General features: G+C 43.0%; 1 protein-coding gene across 1 annotated transcript; it reads right to left on the reverse strand.

Annotated features, from left to right (window-relative positions):
* Positions 1–75: 75 nt before the first annotated feature.
* Positions 76–18,299, reverse strand: st3gal2 (ST3 beta-galactoside alpha-2,3-sialyltransferase 2). The gene is made up of 8 exons (XM_038704986.1): positions 18,246–18,299; positions 17,150–17,851; positions 11,919–11,978; positions 11,355–11,488; positions 7,614–7,793; positions 7,255–7,300; positions 6,350–6,469; positions 76–6,194 (listed from the first exon to the last, which is right to left on the reverse strand). The coding sequence occupies exons 1-8, from the start codon at positions 18,297–18,299 to the stop codon at positions 6,021–6,023; spliced, it is 1,470 nt and encodes a 489-aa protein (XP_038560914.1). The 3' UTR covers positions 76–6,020.
* Positions 18,300–18,462: the final 163 nt, after the last annotated feature.

The raw sequence follows: 18,462 nt of genomic DNA on the forward strand, positions 1-18,462 counted from the left end.
TCCAGACCAAATTATTTCAGCAGCTCAGTGCGAATCGAAGCCATAACTTTACAAGCAGAACGTCAGACTTCAACGTCGTGTTTCATGAAGCTTTTATTTTTACAATAGCATAAGATACAAAGAGTCAAATCACATATCATACAGATGTTTCAATGTGGTAACTACACATGTACTACCTTGTTCAAAAGGTAGTCCTACTGAATAATGAGACATTAAAGCCGGGGACTAGACGATGACAGATCCAGACAGCAGGAAATCGCCCACGTGGAAAGATTTCACCCATCCAAACTGAAACACTGAACTCTCTAAATCCCTGCGCTACTCTTTTTTTTTTTTCTTCTCCTACAGTATCTGTTTCAAGTGAGCCACCGGCAAGTTTGCTGTTACTGCAGACATATATTCACTAGTCTCCTTAATAAGTGCAGTGTGTTGCAGTAGTGATTGCAGAGTACTAGCACAATAGCTGACAGCGGTATGAGTGTTAGCGTTACAATCCACAGAGACAGTCTGATATGTGCAGCTTGCAGCTCAGTGACTGCTGCTAAAGAGCCGTTTCTGTTCAATGCAGACCAGTGAACTGATGAGGGAAGAGCTGCCTGCGGCTGTCCTCACCTCCACCTCAAACTCCACTGTGCGCTGGCTACAGGCGCAGCCGATGTCATGATGCCAACAGCCTGGCCTGGCAGTGTTTTGATCAGGATGTATTTGTTCCTCAAAGCTCTTTCTGTCCCTGCTGCAGAAAGCTATTCTCCATTACCTCAGAGCGACACAAAGCTGCAGCCATAGCAACTGGACAGAAACAGGTTGGGATGAGAGTGGTATTAAAGTATTTTTCAAGCCACAAGAGCTGTGATCTCCTTTTCTCTGGCACAGATTATCTTGTGTTACAGCTGCCTAGGTTGGTTTCCCCTGCCAGACTACCACACATTTTCTGATTTTGCGTTAACTTTAGCTCAGCAATGAGGAACATAGTTTGACGTTGTCGAGACTAGCTGGCTAGCAGTTTCCAGTCTTTGGCTGTAGCCTTATATCTTCTCACCCTGGCAAGAAAAATTGTATTTCCCAAAATGTCAAACTATTCCTTTGACTGCATGTAAGGGATAGAGATGCTGTACAGATATTCTCCCTCTGACATAAAAAAAGTAGTATTTAATGAGTTTAATGTGCCTCTTTTTCTATCCAGGAAAATGCTAATTGTGGTAAACACCAGTTGTTGTTGTTGTGTCTGCTGCTTTGAGCAGTCGCACACGCCTGATAACAAGTTTTCAGGGCATCGGTAATTGGATGTTTGTGGCTTTACTGAAATGTGCCTCAGCGCACATACTGTGTGAGACACAACAGTATATAAATAGTCCTGGGTGAGAGAGGAACCTGGAATCCACTAACAGCAAAATAGAACAAAAATGATTTTAGTGCAGGGATATTTAGGGCCTGGAATAAAAATAAATAAATAAAAAACTATGCTAAAAAGAAATCAGTTCACTTTAAGTTGTGACATAAGGTCACCACGGAAGTCAGCTTCATTTGACTTCTGCCCCTGTTATCAGAGGACTGAAGCACACATGCAGATTTCACCTGAGAAAACACGCAGCTCCCTGGACATCTTACTGTCACCTGTTTTTTCAAAAAAGCCACAATGAAGGACCACGTTTCCCAAAATGCTCCCAACCGACACAGCTCTTTATTTCCTGATTTATGTTCCTGACACAGCCACGGCACAGACACTGACCTGAAAAGTGGTGCTTTTTCCAATTATTTCAAGAATCAACTCCAGAGGGGGGAAAAGAATCAGTGTATTGGGTCAGCGACAGGAGAAAAGACCTACTTTAGGTTACAGATGCTACAGGGAACACGGTCAGATCTGTGTCATGTACCGTACCTCAACTCTAATTCGGGCTATCACAGCAGAGAGGGATCACCCTGCTTCCCTCTCTATCTGATCACAAGGCTCTGGTCTACAACTGTGAGAAAGTGAGGCAGCTGATAACAGTTTCCATGCTATATAGGGCCCTCGCCTTGTTTGGGGGCATAGTGGACCATTATGACTTTACTACCCACTGCAGGCTGCAAGAATGTGATAGGAATGTGTTCTTCTCCCTCCAGAGAGGCCAGAAATGTTGTGATGAAAGCCGTGTTATCTCCACAACAATTTACACTTTCATTTTGAAGTTGGAGGGAGCATCCCGGGAAACAAACATCGATAACACAGGACCACAGTAGATGAAAGAAAACACTGAAGCGGCAGTTCACTGATATGCCTGAACCTTTAGACGCTGTGTCATCGTTGCCACTTGCTATTCTGCAGTCGCTGTGTAGTTCAAAACAGATACAGAAAGATAGGACAGGTACCTGCAACTCTGTGGGCTTAAAACCAGCGGATGACCCTCTCTGTCTGCCATCTGTCCTGCCATTCTACACTAAATGTTATCTAGAAAAGCAGAAATGCCTCAAAAGTATGCACTATATGTTAAAAAAATAAAAATAAAAATGTAACAAATGGCCTAATATGCATTCACGGCAAGTCTCACTGCATCACTATCCTCTCCTTTAGCCTACAGCGAGTGCTCAAAAACAATGTCAGTGTACAAAACAGTTGCAGAAGGCAGAGTGCGTTTTTTCATGTAGGTGTATGTGTGTGTGTGTGTGTGTGTGTGTGTGTGTGTGTGTGTGTGTGTGTGTATATATACACAGCTCAGAAGGCACAGCTCTCAGCCAGAAGGTGTGTGTGTGTGTGTGTGTGTGTGTGTGTGTGTGTGTGTGTGTGTGTGTGTGTGTGTGGGTGTGTGTGAGAAACACTAAAAAGATGTAGGTGAGTGACATCCAGCAGCAGGACAAGGCACGAAAGCATGAATGTGTGTGCGTGAGTGTGTGACAGAGAGAGAGAGACACACAGAAACAAACAATATGTCCAGAATTGCTCGCACTGCCTCTTAAAATGAGCCAAGCTCAACACCAGAAGTGTCCTATAAAACCTGTCTAATGCAAAGTAGGATAAAAACACTGAAAGCTGATAAAGAACAACGGCAATACATGAGAGTCGCATGTGTTTACACAATATCATCCATAGATAATATAAGAATATACCAACAGAACTGATATCAGCATAGGAGGCACAGTTCTTCACTGTGGAGCACTATAACACCCCAACACTCCTCATTTTGTGCGTACTTTCTCAGCAAGAGAAATAGTTAAACTACATGAAAAAATTGAAAAGCTTCGCTTCACAATGTCATGTGGTTAAATCCCTTAAGTTTTAACAACGGACTCATAGAGATGTGCAACAACATGCTCTGTTCTCACACACACACACACACACAGACAGGTGTTATTTCATATGAAAATACCATCTGCTGCAGCGGCTGGCCCCAGTTCACAGATTTAGATAATTAAAATTCTTTCTGACCATTTTGGATTTTTTTTTTTTTACCTCACCTTATAGCCTTGCGTTAGCATTGCTGAATTTCTTGTCACGTTACTGCCACCTGTAAATCTGTGAAATAGTGTGAAATCACAGGCAGGAATGAGTATGCGTGATTGCATGTGATTCCTTGTTCTGATGTACGCACACATAAAAACTCCATATAGCGCTACTAGTGGTCCACATGGTACCTTACACATTGAATGTCGCTTATTTGAATATTTAATATTATTGTACTTTTTCCAAGTTTTCAGGGGCTTTGAGTAATCTTTGTCTATTTTTGACTTCTATCACTTAAAGTAGCCTGCATCTGACATCAATCCTAATTTGTTCCTAAAGAGAGTACAGTCTGGAAAGGGAGTTAAGCTCTCAGCTGATCAATGATCATTCAAACCCCTGCATACCTACATTAGTTTGGTGTCAAGGGGCAGTAAAAATACAATTTAGCACCTTGAAAGACTTATTCAGCTACTACTCCTCCCTATTTTCCGGACCTGCATAGGAACGCTGAACACTCTTACATATCAGCCACCAGCTGCTTCTTGATAAACACATCTTTGGATGGATTTACAGCCTCAGCTCAAACCAAATACTTATATTTTCCTTCCTCTCTGTGGTACACATTTTATGTTTCCACTGATGTTTCTGTTTTCAATACTGTCTGCAGCACTCCCATGACTGATATTTGTTTGGAGGCTATAAATGTGTAAATGGGTATTATTTGATGATACCACATCACAGTAAAAAAAACGTTAATGTGCCACCTGGGTGGAAAAGAGAATCTATTCTGAGCCAATAGTATAAATCCTGCCCAACAAATCTGAACAGTACATAAAGCTAACAAATAAAAATCTGCAGTCTGCAGGGAGATATGCCATCATCGTGAATATCAGAATGGTTCTGTGGTACGGAGGTGAAGTCTAAGGCGTCTGGTGGCTCCACCAGTTTTAATTGTCTGAGCAGGGACTAGGGCTAGTGGTTAATGAAGCTAAGATGCTGACAGGTTAAAGAATTCCCAGATCCAGTGGGGTTTTCTTTCACCCCATCATATGGGCTTTAATCTGGGGCAAAATGATCCTGGAAGTCTCTAAGTCCACTGGGAAACACGAGCCAGGTTGGAGTTTCAGGTCTGTGAAAGGGAAAATAAGTCCTTTGAAAATTCAAAGTGGTGAACCCAGTACAGTTTGTGTAGTTGGGGAGTTTACTGCACATAAACAGCAGCGAACCTTCCTTACATCCTTAAAAACACTAGAGCAAATTATGTGTTTCTCATGCTGGCTTTGTCAGACTGGGTCTTCATGCCCCAGCTCTTCAGTCCTCCCCACTCAAATTAGATCCTGACAGACCACATGGGGATTAAACTCCGGTCCAGAAACCAGCATGCCTCCATCCAAACATGAAATCCCCGGAGATGGACTTTTGGCCTCATTAGAGTCTCAAGCAGTCAAACCAACGCTCTCCCAGAACACTTGTCCCTGTGTCTGGATGTGTATAAAGACTGTAGCAGGGCCTGGTGTTCAAAACCAGACTAGCTGGCGCTACAGAAGCTGCAGTTCATGCTAGTGCTGCAGTGATCTTTCTGAGTCACAATGGCCAAAAGGCAGAACTGTGTTTCTTGGAGTCTGCTGCAAAGTGTCAAGGCCTTGCTAAGCCTGCCTGGTAAGGACCAGGGGGGGTTATAGAGGGCAGTCATACCATATAAACTCATAGCAATCACCTATCGTCTCATATCCAGCCATTTTACAACCCATCATAGATAGGACAAGGTACTCGTAAGACTGTCTTGTGAGGCAGAACTCACATAAAGGGGAGTTATGACAGTGAAAAGTGGCAAGTGAGGCCTCGTATAGGATCTGAAAAGAACAATTCTTTCTCCAGGAGGTGGCCCAGGGTTCTGTAAGACAGGGAAAATGACTCATCCCGTCTCAAAATGTTGAACAGCACACTGGCTTATGAAAGCTCCACAGTCTGTGTCCGTAGTGGCAATCTCATGAAGAAGGGTATGTTTTTAACACACTTTGTTGCCGTCAGACACCACATGGCTGTAGAACAATAGTCTCCTAGATGCCTGCGCTGCTCTTTCTGTGGCCTTTTCAGTACATGGCGTACTGTATTTTTGTTTGAGGATTAGACATTCATCCAAGGTGAACATTTCCACTGGATTGAGTCCAGATGTGTCACTGGGTGACTGTTCCTGCTGCCCGGCCCTCACTTGTTTTTCACTCCTGAGTTGAAGCTGCCCTCAGAAAGATATGTGTGGTTGCGCTGGCTTAGAGGTAAAACCTTGAAAACTAGCTCATTACTTTATTGTCAAATTGAAGGGTCTACTCCCACTTTTAAGTGAGTCCTAAGTCAACAGAACTACATTTGGATCTACATGTCCCCCGTTCCCAGTTATCAGCTGTCAACAACCTCCCAAATATGAGGGGAAGTGAACGGAATATAATTTTTTGGTACCATTTTATGTCCATTTCGTCTCACCTTCTGTAAGCGTTTGGTTTAATTCAACTGAGAACCCAAACTGGTGCAGCTAAGTGAAAACGATTATTAACACATTGTAAGCAGCCTTCTGGAACATTAGATACACAGGGTGGTTTGCCGGTTATTTCCCAGGGAATACAGTGATTTTGCCAGCCTTGGCCAGCCGTTGGATGATCTGGGCTTCGTAGTCAGCGTCGTGGACGCCGGTCTTCCTGAACTCTCCGGAGTAGCGGTTCTGCTCCCAGTAGTGGTGCCAGTTTCCCCGGCTGTCCGCCCCGAAACCAAACACATTAACCTAGAGGAGAGTCAAAGAGCGAGTGTTGGAAAGGTCGTGTGATTACAAATGTGCATGTCTTCAGGTTGAATATGTTGCAAGTTTCGGCATGATGTAAGGATCTACAGTATGTTGTTATGTGAAAGCAGAGAGAGAGAAACCGACGGCAAACTGACCTCATCACAGACATGTAGGGCAAAGAACAGCACTAGCATGCCAGTGGAGGGGTAGCGCCCGTTATGTCTGGTCCAACGGTCGTGGATGTATTTAAAGAATGCTGGGTTGAAGATCTGGACCTGGGTGGTGGACAGAGAGGCAGAGAAAGGAAATACTGTAATATATACTGTTTATTTGCTGTAAATTTAACTAAGAATCAAACTCCTGAGTTTTTTCTGAAGGAAAACAGTGTCCACATGTTTTTCAGCATTGTCCCACAGTCTCACATTCAGATCCACAAAATGTGGATTTTTTTACCCCCAAATATTTCTAGTTAATGTATAGTTAAATCCATGTTCCTCTGAATTCCGATTTATAGCTTTCACAGATAACCTGGTGCACATCCTAGCCGCTGCAAAGGTCCAACCGAACAAGAAAAGATTTTGCCAAGTTAAATGTTAATGCTCCCTGAGGTTTTGATTGCTGTCAAAGATTAAAAGTGCTGTTAACCAATGAATAGACATTACAAATTTATAATCTGCCTCCAGGTGATGTTCAGTCCCAACAAACTCTAGGGCTCTAGGCTGCTTACAGCTCCGCAGTGGAGGAGCAAATCTTGTAAATCTATATTTCTGGGCCCGATCCAAAAGCACTGTAAAAACTGCGTCTCTGACCAGTCGAAGATATTCACAAAGTCTTCACATGGCGGAGATTAGTTTCATTATTTATTTTCAGGGATTAAAGAGCGAGCAGAAGATTATTTAAAACAAAGGGAAGGTTTATAATCTAACTGTAATCCTTCATCAACAATGGGGAGGGGATGATATAATTGCAGCATAGCGGGGGTCACTGCATGTGTTTGCATATTACTGTGAGTGTTTCAGAATGGCCATAAGTAATTGCAATGAATGCTGAAAATACACACCTTGTCTTTATCTACGCGGAGGAACTGCTTCACTGGAGCGTAGGTACTGAGAGAGAGAGACAGAAAGAGAGAAAGAGGTTGATTAAACACATTCAATCAGCACTTTATGTGATTGCTGCAGCTATGAATTCTGGATGATTGACAGCTGACAGATTGTTCCAGCCCAGCGACTGGCTTCTCACAACTCTACTGTGTGTGTGTGTGTGTGTGTGTGTCTTTACGGCGGATGCTAACATTTCAGTGCTCTATATGCCCAGAATTAATTTTATGTTTCTGAGCACCCACATGTGTGTCAATCCATGCTTATGCATATCTGTGTGTGTGTGTGTGTGTGTGTGTGTGTATGCATGTCTTCTTACAATCGAATCTGGCCAGTGGACAGAGCACTGGTGATCCAGACAAGATCCAGCGTTTTGAAGGGAACCAGGACGAAGCTGACGTTGGCTGCCAGGTTCTTGGCGCTCTCCGGGTACATGAAGTGGTGAGTGGTATGGCTGCCGGCGTCTACTTCATAGCCAACCGTGGGGGCCAGGTTTATCCTAAAAGCAAAAGAGAGAGACACCATGAGGGATGTACGTCTTCAGGCCATGCTTTGTTAGTTAGCAACGTCTGAGGCCTCCAGCTTCAACTGTAGTCAAATAGGTGTCAAAACTGTTTCACTGATTTCCTGCTGACTTAGCAGTTACTGTAATGGTTACTAAAGGGCTTTTGAAAGAGTAGTTCAACATTTTAGGAAATAAGAACATTTCATCGATTTCATTTCAATGTGCTAAACCTGTCATTGATTTTCTGGCTACTGGAATGAACAAGTTGTAACACAAAATTTACATTATAGTCTTCTAAAATTGATATGGTAAAAGTGTTAACAACTTGTGACCCCACACACAGACCAACATTAGCATTAATTTGGATTGGTGAGCCACCTGGCGAATGTAAGTCCAATATTCACTCTCCTTCCAGCCCCTCCAACTCTTGAGGGAACTATATGGCTGATAAATGCTCCACTGTGATCACCAGCTAATCGGTAACTGTGTCTGTCTGCAGTCTGGCGCGGGACAGGTAGCACATAGTCGGTGACTGATTGTTGATTTTCGGAAAAGACAGGAGGGCTCTGCAGCGGGTGATTAAAACCGCCCAGAGGATCGTTGGTACCCATCTACCAAGCATCAGCGATATCGGTGAGGTGAGGGTCCATGCACCCAGAGCCCAGAGGATACTAAAAGACAACACCTACCGCAGCCACAGCCTGTCCACCCTGCTACTGTCTGGTGGACTGTGTATAGTGTCTGCTGTCATACCACCAGACTGCAGAGCAGCTTCTTCACTCAGAGACCCCTAAATTCATCCTCAGTGCTGCATCATGTAAAACTGTTCTATTTCTATGACTTATTTATCTACCAATCAGCGGCGTAAGTTAGTAACGCCGGGCCTCAGTGGAGGCTATTATGACACACAATTATCAAGCACACACACGTTATCTCATTTGTCTAACCAATTTCATTTAAAGCTCCTAAAATCAGTTCGTCCATATTAACATTTAATTTTTTCAAAATCAAATTGTTAAACACTCCTCTTTGTGTGTGTCTCTCTCCAACACACATCCGTGCAGCCTATAAGTTCCAGTCATGTGTTGGATTTTACAGTCGGAATGTGTTACCTAGACTTTTGTATTTTCAAAGTACATACAGTATCTCACAAAAGCTAGATATAATCAAATATTTACCAATATGTGAGTTTTGGTAAATATTTGATTATAATAATATTTATATATATGTCACAACACTGAAGAAATGACACTTTGCTACAATGTAAAGTAGTGAGTGCTTGTATAACATGTTAATTTGTTGTCCCCTGAAAATGACATCACACAGCAATTAATATCTAAACCGCTGGCAACAAAAGTGAGTACATCCCGAAGGGCAAATGTCATTATTTTACAATTAAAGATGTTGTTCGGGTTTCCAGATATGGTCAGCTTTACATTAAAGCCCAAAAGGATGAATTGTTGCTTTCTAGCCAGGTTACACTTTCGCCACAAGTACTGATTCCGGTGTAAATGCTAATGACTCTGTACTGTCAGTTACACAGCAATATTTATCTTAAATATGCTAATGTTAGCTAACATTAGCCAACATTAACATGAGGTTCACCTCAAAGTTTTAGCTTAGCTCTACTCAGCTCTGCACTGTCTGCCACCACTCAGCTCTGTCTGTGTACTTTAGACTACTTTTGCTGTATTTACAGTAGCTGTGACTCACTGTCTGGAGGAGTGAGCTGTTTATGTAAACAGGAAGGTGCACCTGAAAAAAGAAAGGAAACTGAGTGCACCTAACCATATGTCAGTGAACAAAACAGATGTTCATTCAGACAGTCAGGAGGTGGGTGGTGATGGCGGTGTTTAGTAGGACCGTACTGGGAGGCTGTCAAAATTGCTGAGGCTCTCAACTATTATCGATTTAGTGGCCACCGAGTTTCCCTGTGAGTCAAATGAACACTACTCCATTGGATGTTGCAGTCTTGCAGCCACTATCCCCTTCTTTGCATGTTGCAGAACCACCCTCCCACACAGAGATATTCTTGAGGTGGATGTGCTAAGAATAATCAATGCTCTTCAAACCTTAAAAGCAAAGGATGTGTATGTAATGGATTCTGCCATGCTTTAAGTGCATCATTAGTCTCTCTCCTCACAAAGATATGAAATCAGTCCTTCGCCGAGGGAGTCGCCGCGAATGCTTGGAAGATGGCTATTTTAACACCAGTTTTTAAATCTGGCAACCGTCTTCCAACCATCTGTAACTACAGGCCTATCAGCATCCTACCAGCAGAATCGAAGGTAGTAGAGAAATGGGTTGCAGAGCAATTGACTCAACTTAGTTTTATAGAGAAGGTTCGATCATTCGCTGGAGTCCCACAAGGGTCCATATTGGGCCCAAATCTATTTGGCTTATATGTTAATGATCTGCCATCTGTATCCCCCAAGATAGAGACTCATGTACTCTGATGACACTTTAAGACACCATAGAGGTGCATCTCAGAAAATTTGAATATCGGAATTGTTTTTCCCGTAATTTAATTCAATATGTGAAATTTTCATATATTCTAGATTCATTAGAAAGAACAAAATAAATGTTTTAATCTTGATGATTATGGCTTACAGCTCATGGAAATCAAAAATCCATTCAAAATATGAGAATGTTGCAATAAAGAATTGCATGTCAGCAGAGGCTACTGTACATGTACATCAACGCTATGATCAAATCGCACATAACCTTCTGTTCAACAAGCTACTCACAGGCAAGTACTTCAACCTCAAGGCCACTAGAATCTTTATATAAACAAAGAGGACAGAGGACAGAGGTTTCACCACTGTCACATACTGGAAAATTACAACCTTATGAGCTGGAAAAACCTGATCAAGCATGCAAATATATGTCTCCTCTATAAAACTACTTATGGCATTTACAATAATGTGTATTAATGTGCACTGTCCCTGAGAAATTAACAGAACAGAAAAAGAAATCATTCCTGTGGAGGCTTTCAAGCCACAAGCACGTAGCCACAACAGAGACTCGCTGCAGGAAACAACATATAGCTGTGTGTTCCTTCCAACTGACAACAATCAGGCTCTGTGATTCATCGCCGGTGCACGAAAACGGCCGAGGGAATAGCTTAAAGGATTTATGTGCCTCTCTGCACGGGTGTGTATGTGAGAGAACAATGTATACGTTTCAGCTTCTTAGGACATAAAGCTCTCTGTGGTGACCTCTCTGTCAACCAATAGGAGAGGTGAATATATGACAGCATTAAACACTGAGATTCATTTTATATTAGAAACACACATCTGCTGTTTTTTGCAAGTACATCTCCCTCTTACACACACACACACACACACACACACACACACAATGTCACTTTGAGGGTATATACTATGCATACACATGAACTCTCTCTTCCCTTCTTCTCTCCAGCCATCTCCTTTCTTCATCTCTCAGTTTCAGTCGACCTCTAGCTCCACATCTTTCCGTCTTGCTCTATCTATTGCAGCCTCTCTCTGGTCTCTCTCACTATGCCCATTTATCTATTGCATCTATGCCTCTCACCTCATGATGTAGTTGTGCCCGTCTATGGTCTCCCCATATCCGGCCCCGCGGAGGTTTCCTGAGTTCCCCACCACGGCGCAGCGCAGGCAGCGGCCTGGATCCCAAGAGCCGTACGGCGACCTTCCTGGAATCACCTGCGATAGACAGCCATGATCGAATCAAGCTTACTGGATTCAAGCTACACAGGAAATTAAAAAAGGACGCTAGTATTACTAACAGCAAGAGACATGACACAACCTAACCTGCAGCTCAGACCTGACTGTAAAAATACATCCTGCTTTCAATACTAGGGTGAATTCTTCATGAGACCCTCCATGAAAAATACATGAGCCTCATCTACCTTAGGGAGCCAGACTGAAACATACAGCCTAATGTGACTACAGAGTCAGAATGAAAAAAAAAGATACAGATACATTAAAAAGGAATGAGCTGGGTCACTGAAAAACCAAAATGTCTAATAAAGATAATCTGTTCCTTCAGCCTTTGCCCAAGAGTGTGAAGTAATGACTTGGCTGATTTGAAAGTACCAGGGTAATGGAAAGATGAATTAGTAATATAAAATACCTGGAACAACCTCAGCAGCACCTGCTTGATGCTGTGGGGTTTAAACTGGGGCTGTAACATCTAGAGAGAAAGAGAGAAAGTATGGTTAAGATCTGCAGTTTCTCATCTGCAGAAAAACTAGATGTGACAACAGACTTTATATTTAGTTACTTTCTGTGTGCCCATGTGCATGTGTATGCATGCACTTCACCAGCATTCATGTGCAAATATGCAGGTGCTTCTGCCTGTGTGTGTGTGTGTGTGTGTGTGTGTGTGTGTGTGTGTGTGTGTGTGTGTGTGTTAGGTAACAGCCGTGTGTCAGACTGACAGGATCTAGTCAGACTGGCCGAGCTGTGGTCAGAGGTGCAGAGGCATTGCTGTCCATATGTCAAAAACAAGCTGAACAAAAAAACTAAAGCAGATGGCAGAGGAAAAAGAGATGGGAAAATGTCACAATGTGTGGGCTGGTCAAAACACCTTGTAAACTTCCACCAACTGTTTTTGCTTTTTGTCTGTCTTGTGTCTGGCTTTCTGCACATTAACTGTTTGTTATGCCGAAAACAAAAAGTTTCTGTGTTTTTCCAGGTTTGTTTTCTTTTACACTGTCCGTCACCAACAACAGTGAGGTGTCCAAAGCGCATACAGTTCTGCTCGGCGTGATAAACAAAAGTGACAGCAGAGATGACAGCGAGCCTCTCCTGTCTGGCTGAGCGTCCAAGTTATGTGATGAATGTAAAGAGGGAGGGAGCAGAAAGAAAGCAGGAGCTGAAAGAACAGAAGATGCAAATGGAGCTGAAAGAATGACAAAGCGGGGGAGAAGCTGATTCTGTATGTCAGTTTGCCCTTTAAGTAACTGCCTGTAAAAGACTTAATGGATAAATAACACCATAAATGTGAAGCTAGTAGTTTTCTGTGCAAGTAAACTTTTGTTCAGATACTCTTCAGCTAACTTAAAATTAGCCTTAATGCACTGTTAAATATCTTGTTTGAAAACATTAACTACCATAGAAGTGTTTCAGTTTTAATGGAATCCATTAAAATGGTAATAAGCAAGGCCAGAAAGCATATTAAAGCAAATCCAGAAAAAAATCTCTCAGAGTTGTGTAAAGCAATCAATAAACTCCAATCCAAATTGTGACTGTGGTGCTTAAGGAAATGTAAAGCCTAAAATAGGTAAATAAAGTAACACAAAATAATAAACTTTACTTTATTAAACATCTTGACTTGACATTATCGAGTCTGAGATGCACTGTATATTTAACATTTGAAAATATGTTACTAAAATAAAGTAATAAAGATAGATTTGAAATACCAGAGGGAATTTTACACTAAAAACACTAACTCTTAACTGAAATTAACTCAGATTAGCTGTGGATTTAGTCCACCATCACATTAGCACATTAGGAAGGCCAGAATGATCAAGAGGAATGACTACAAAAACCCATTTATTTATTATGTGGATGGAAACCTGTTATTTTACAAGAGTCTTGAACAATAGTGAACCTCTCCTTTAACATCAGTGCTTTCTAAGGCAGAGACCAGTCACTTTGGAGTAAAAATATTTTGATGCTTTGTCTATTCATTCTAAGTGTGTTTTTTTCATTTTTTGGATCATGGTTTTGAAAATGGCTCTTTGTGGGTCGTAAAGAGAATCATGACACATACAAGCAGTGGCTGACAAAGAAGTTCGAAAAAAATAAATAAAATGCAAATCTTGTTCCAATTTTAGCGTTTGTCAAACCACACAGGCAAATGGGCATTCATGTGTGTAAAGAGAAAGTCAGCACCTGCACACACATAAAACAATCCCCCAAAACAAAAATGCACACACACAAAAAGTTCCATCAGGATATTGGCAGCCACTCCATGGCTGCTCCTCACCATAAACATCTTTTCCTTTCTGCTTTCCTCCTTCTCTCCCACACAGCAATCACCATTTTCGCACTCCTTTGTCACCACTTCCTTTTCACCCACCATCGGCCTAAATCGCTTTTCCCAACACAGATCTCATTCGCTTGCGATTTCATTCACACATCCTCTCGAGCAGTCTCTTTGCCATCATGTCTAATTCCTTCTCTTTAATTTCCCTTGCTCCCTCTTTGTTTCTCCTCCTCCTCTAGCCTTTATCTCTTCGTCTCTCTGGGACGCCTGTGCACCACGCAGCTCATCAGTGCTGATCAGAGACCACTAATCTTTCTTTTACTCCCCTTCGCTCTCTCTGACTTTCTTTCTCATGCTGTTACCTCACTGCATTTTTCTCTTTTTCTCCTCCCCAATTGGTTAGTCCATCCTCTGTGATCCCTCCATCCTCTGCCTTTTTCTGCCTTCGACTCCCTGAATGATAACACAGCCAGTTTGGCACGCTGCACCGCTGTTGTTCAGGGGCCACTAATTTTTGGCAGATGTTTTTTGGCAGCCATGACAATGCTGTCTTGCTTCCTTCCTCTCAGCTGTCCTCTGACTGCCAAAGTATAAGCTTCCTGGCACCTACTGTCAAGTAAATACAACCTGTGTTTTTCACTCAAACTAATATTTAAGATCGGCATAACGTTGCACCAGCTGTTCCCAAGCTCTGTTCCCTAATCCGTCAATCAAAGTTTGAAACATTCAGAAAGATAAGAGATAAGGTGTGAATAAATATCTACACCTAGTAACCAGGTATATCTGCTGCCTAGCTAACTGAATCAAAGGACAAAACTAACCTTAGTTTGCAGGTAGGGTTGGGTATCAAGAACCGATTCATAAAGCATGATGCCACTAACATTGGCCTAAATGACCAAATAACATTGATTAGGTTAACGTCACGATAATCAGGTATTTCTCCATGCACGCATATATAAACAAAACAAATTCATACCTACATTTACAAAGGATTGTCTGGCAAGCATAATATATATCTCTTGAACCTCCAAAACAGTTATTTTTGGAACTTTGGTAGAGTGACATCCTGTTTACATAGTTGATTATTTTAGCTTTATTATATTTATACTATTTAGTATTTACTAGCTAGTACAGTCCTTAAGTTTTAACTGTGAAACCCAATTAAGCTAATGACTAGTATGAAACTAGCAAGTACTGAGTTACTGAGAACTTGCAGGAAGGACTTTGCTCACGATCTTAGTGATGGATTCTCAAATAGCTGGTGCAACCAAATGACTCTAATGTCAACGGTCTTTGAAGCCAATGTCTAAGCCTAAATTTAAGTATGTTTTCATGTTTTAGCTCTCAATATCATACAAATTGCAAACATGCTAAATTATTCATCAAAAATCACCCAGGGTAATTCTTCTGGGTGAATCCCAGTAAAACATCGGGTCTCTCAATCAATGAAGGTTGGTGGTTGAGTGTTTAAAATCTTATATGTGAAAATGTTTCACCACACTAAAACATCATTTAGTGTGGTGAATGATATATTGCGCAACAAATCATTCCTTAAAATGTTTCTTTCTTTCATTTAATGCTAGTCTTTCCTCTCCTGAGGCAGGAGTGCACAATAACACATTAGGCTTGATTGAAGAGCATATACTCCACTCGTGCATCAAAACCTGCTTTCCTAACAGTTGTTGATTGGACTCCAGATTAAAAGCAAGTCAAGTAATGCAAAAATGCATTTTGTTTGATTACATCGACTCTCCATATCAAACCTCTTAAACCACAGAGAAAAGCAAGTAATTGACTGGGAAGCACTTCTCACTGTGCATCACTGATGTCTGCCTCCTAAGCTCTTTACCAGGAATCAACATTGTTAAAATCCCTGGGTCAAACTCTACTGAAGACTGTAAAAGCTTTGGAGTGAGTGACATAATGTATTCATGGCCAGCATTTGCTTGGACGACTACAAAAATTAGCAAACAAGGCAACATTGAGTGCCGGGCTACTTCATGTGACGTGATGTTCTCTCTGATACAGAATAGCATCAGAAAAGCATCCCTGACAAGAAAACTAGGACTGGTATATTCATCCTGCTTGATATGGCCCTTTTCTTGTTTCATTGCTTTCTTCCACACGTTCTATATTCTTCCTTTTTTGCCTTTTCTTTTCCTGCGCTCCTTCCTCCACATTTCTCTACTTTATCTGCACATCAGTTTCATCCCTCACTCCCCTCTTTTGCAATTTCACCTCTCCCATTTTCTCTATCTTTTTTCCTTTCTTTGCTTTGTTCTATACGTGATCTCCCCTATTCCTTCCCTATCCAACCCACCTCTCACTGTCTTCTCATCCCCTCATTTATTTCTCTATCTGTCCCTCTCTCCCAGTTCATCACCTCCCTGTTGCAGTGTGACCTAATGGCTTGGCAGCTGTTGGCCTGTGTTTGCAGTTTTCTGCCATTTCAGAGCTGGACTGAGGCTACAGCAGAACAGAAATAGGACTGTGGACCAGCCACTGAAGGACACCATACAACACTGGAGATAACACTAACAAAGAACAACACACACACACACACACACACACACACACACACACACACACAGTGAGAAGGGGCGTGAATGCAAGGACTCGTGCATCCTGTCTCCATTTGGGACTCTCTTGGGAGACATATTGATTTCAGTTCTTCAGACATTATTTAGTAGTAAAAGCCCAGTGACCAATCACATAATGTTCTACCGTGACATATGACTGGCAGGGATACATGAGGAGCATGTACTACGTGTAAGAGGGGATTGGTTGGCTCAACGACGAGGGAGGATGAGGAGGATGGAGAGGGATCTGCGATTATGATGTATCACTCCCCCTATATTGGTGTCCTAATATCTTAACCCCCCCCCCCCGCCCTATTCCATGCACACAAACGGAAAGTGTGAGATGGTGCTGCATGGATTATAATAAACTTAATGTTAAAATTTGGCAATAATTTGTTTGCTGAAGTTTTGATGTTTTTTTAGAATACTGATGATAATAAAAAGAACAATCTAGTCTGTTATTTGTGTGTGTTTTAATGAATATCAATGAAGGCAGGGATATTAAATCAGAAAACCAGTCTGCAGGTTCACTGTGTCATCTATGCTAATGTATTGAAATGTCTCCTGTAAAGGTTTTTTTAGTTTTATTCAGAAAAGGCAAATTCAACCACAATCATAGTATTGAAAGCAGTGGTAGGCAACGTTGGAGAAACTAGCAAGACCTTCAACCTCATATCAGGTGTAAATTCTGAAATGATGTTGTCACCCAAACTGGAGTCACATTTAGACACTTAATGTACAATAATGGTGTCACAACTCTAGCACGTAAAGTTAAATCATATTGTTACTTACCACCCACCAGTAGTAGACATCAGAGGGCAGCTGGATGTTGTCTCTGGTCCAAACAGGCGAGATGTCCGGTTCGTAGTTTTCATCAAACCAATCAGAGGTGCCGGGGTCTCCGACACAGCGTGGGCAGGCACATGTCCTCTGCTGCGGGGTGTCGGGTGGTGACAGCCTGTGTGCGCCCACGTAGCTGGGCACTAGCTTCACCCGCCTCGACTCCTCCCACCCAGGCGGCTCGAGGTAGTTGAAGCTGACGCCCCCACGGAGCGAGATGGAGAAGAAGAGCGAGGTGAGAAAGACGAGAACCAGCGAGCCGAGGAGAACCCAGACCCTGCGGGAACATCTCCCCCTGCCTCCTTTCTCCGCCACTCCTCCTACCCCAGTGCTACCTCCACCTCCTGCGACCCCGGCCGTCCCTCCGCTCAGCCAGGGCCTGAGCTCGGAGAGTCTGGGAGCTCCCCTGGATGCGCCCCCGCCCCAGGAGCCCCAGCCCCAGCGCCTGTCCCGTTGCAGGGTGGAGGACGGGATGCGGCCCCCCCACGGCCATGCCCCCACACCTAGGCCTGCCACTGTTCCCAGCCCACCACTACCACCACCACCTCCGCTGCTGCTGCTGCCTCCACGCAACGACCACCAGGGCCTGGTCAGCGTGATTGGGACGACCCCCTGACTGGCACTTTGGACCACAAGATGACCCACTATATCGGACTAGTAAACACACACATTCACTGATGGAAGACAGCGTGTCAGAGTCAATTTATCTCACAGTCAAGCTGTGCGCTCGGCAATGCTCCTACGCTTTCCCTCTGTCTCCCGCTGGATTCTCTCCCTCTCTCTCCTCCACAGCTATGTGCTCGTGTCACACACACACACACACACACACACACACACACACACACACACACACACAGACAGGAGTCGCAGCTGAATTACACAGCTGTAGCCTGACTGCTTTGGAAGTCCTTTGTTTTCAATGAGAGGTGAACTCTCCTTCAGCTCCAATCACCGTCTCTGCGTTTTCCACCTTTCTATTCTTGTTTGTTCATTCCCTCCTTTACTTTCGAACTTTCCCTTCCCCGGCTTCCACTGTCTTTACGCCCACCTCTCTCTCTTCTCCCTCGTCTCCCTCTTTTTTGGGATTAACTGCAATGTCCATCTTCAGTGAATTCCAGTGCACAGTGTGGACGGATGCAGCAGGTCCTTTGCATTTTCTTCTGCCATCTGTGTGAATGTTGAGCTCGGCACCGGCGCTCTGCTTTCTCTCTTTTTCCGTCTCTCTCGTTGCACTGAAGCGACGTAGCCAAGAGAAAGCTGGCAGA

This window comes from Micropterus salmoides, unplaced genomic scaffold (assembly GCF_014851395.1).
Source record: "Micropterus salmoides isolate LMB-PRFRI ecotype aquatic unplaced genomic scaffold, ASM1485139v1 Ms_hic_scaffold_8, whole genome shotgun sequence".
NCBI lineage: Eukaryota > Metazoa > Chordata > Actinopteri > Centrarchiformes > Centrarchidae > Micropterus > Micropterus salmoides.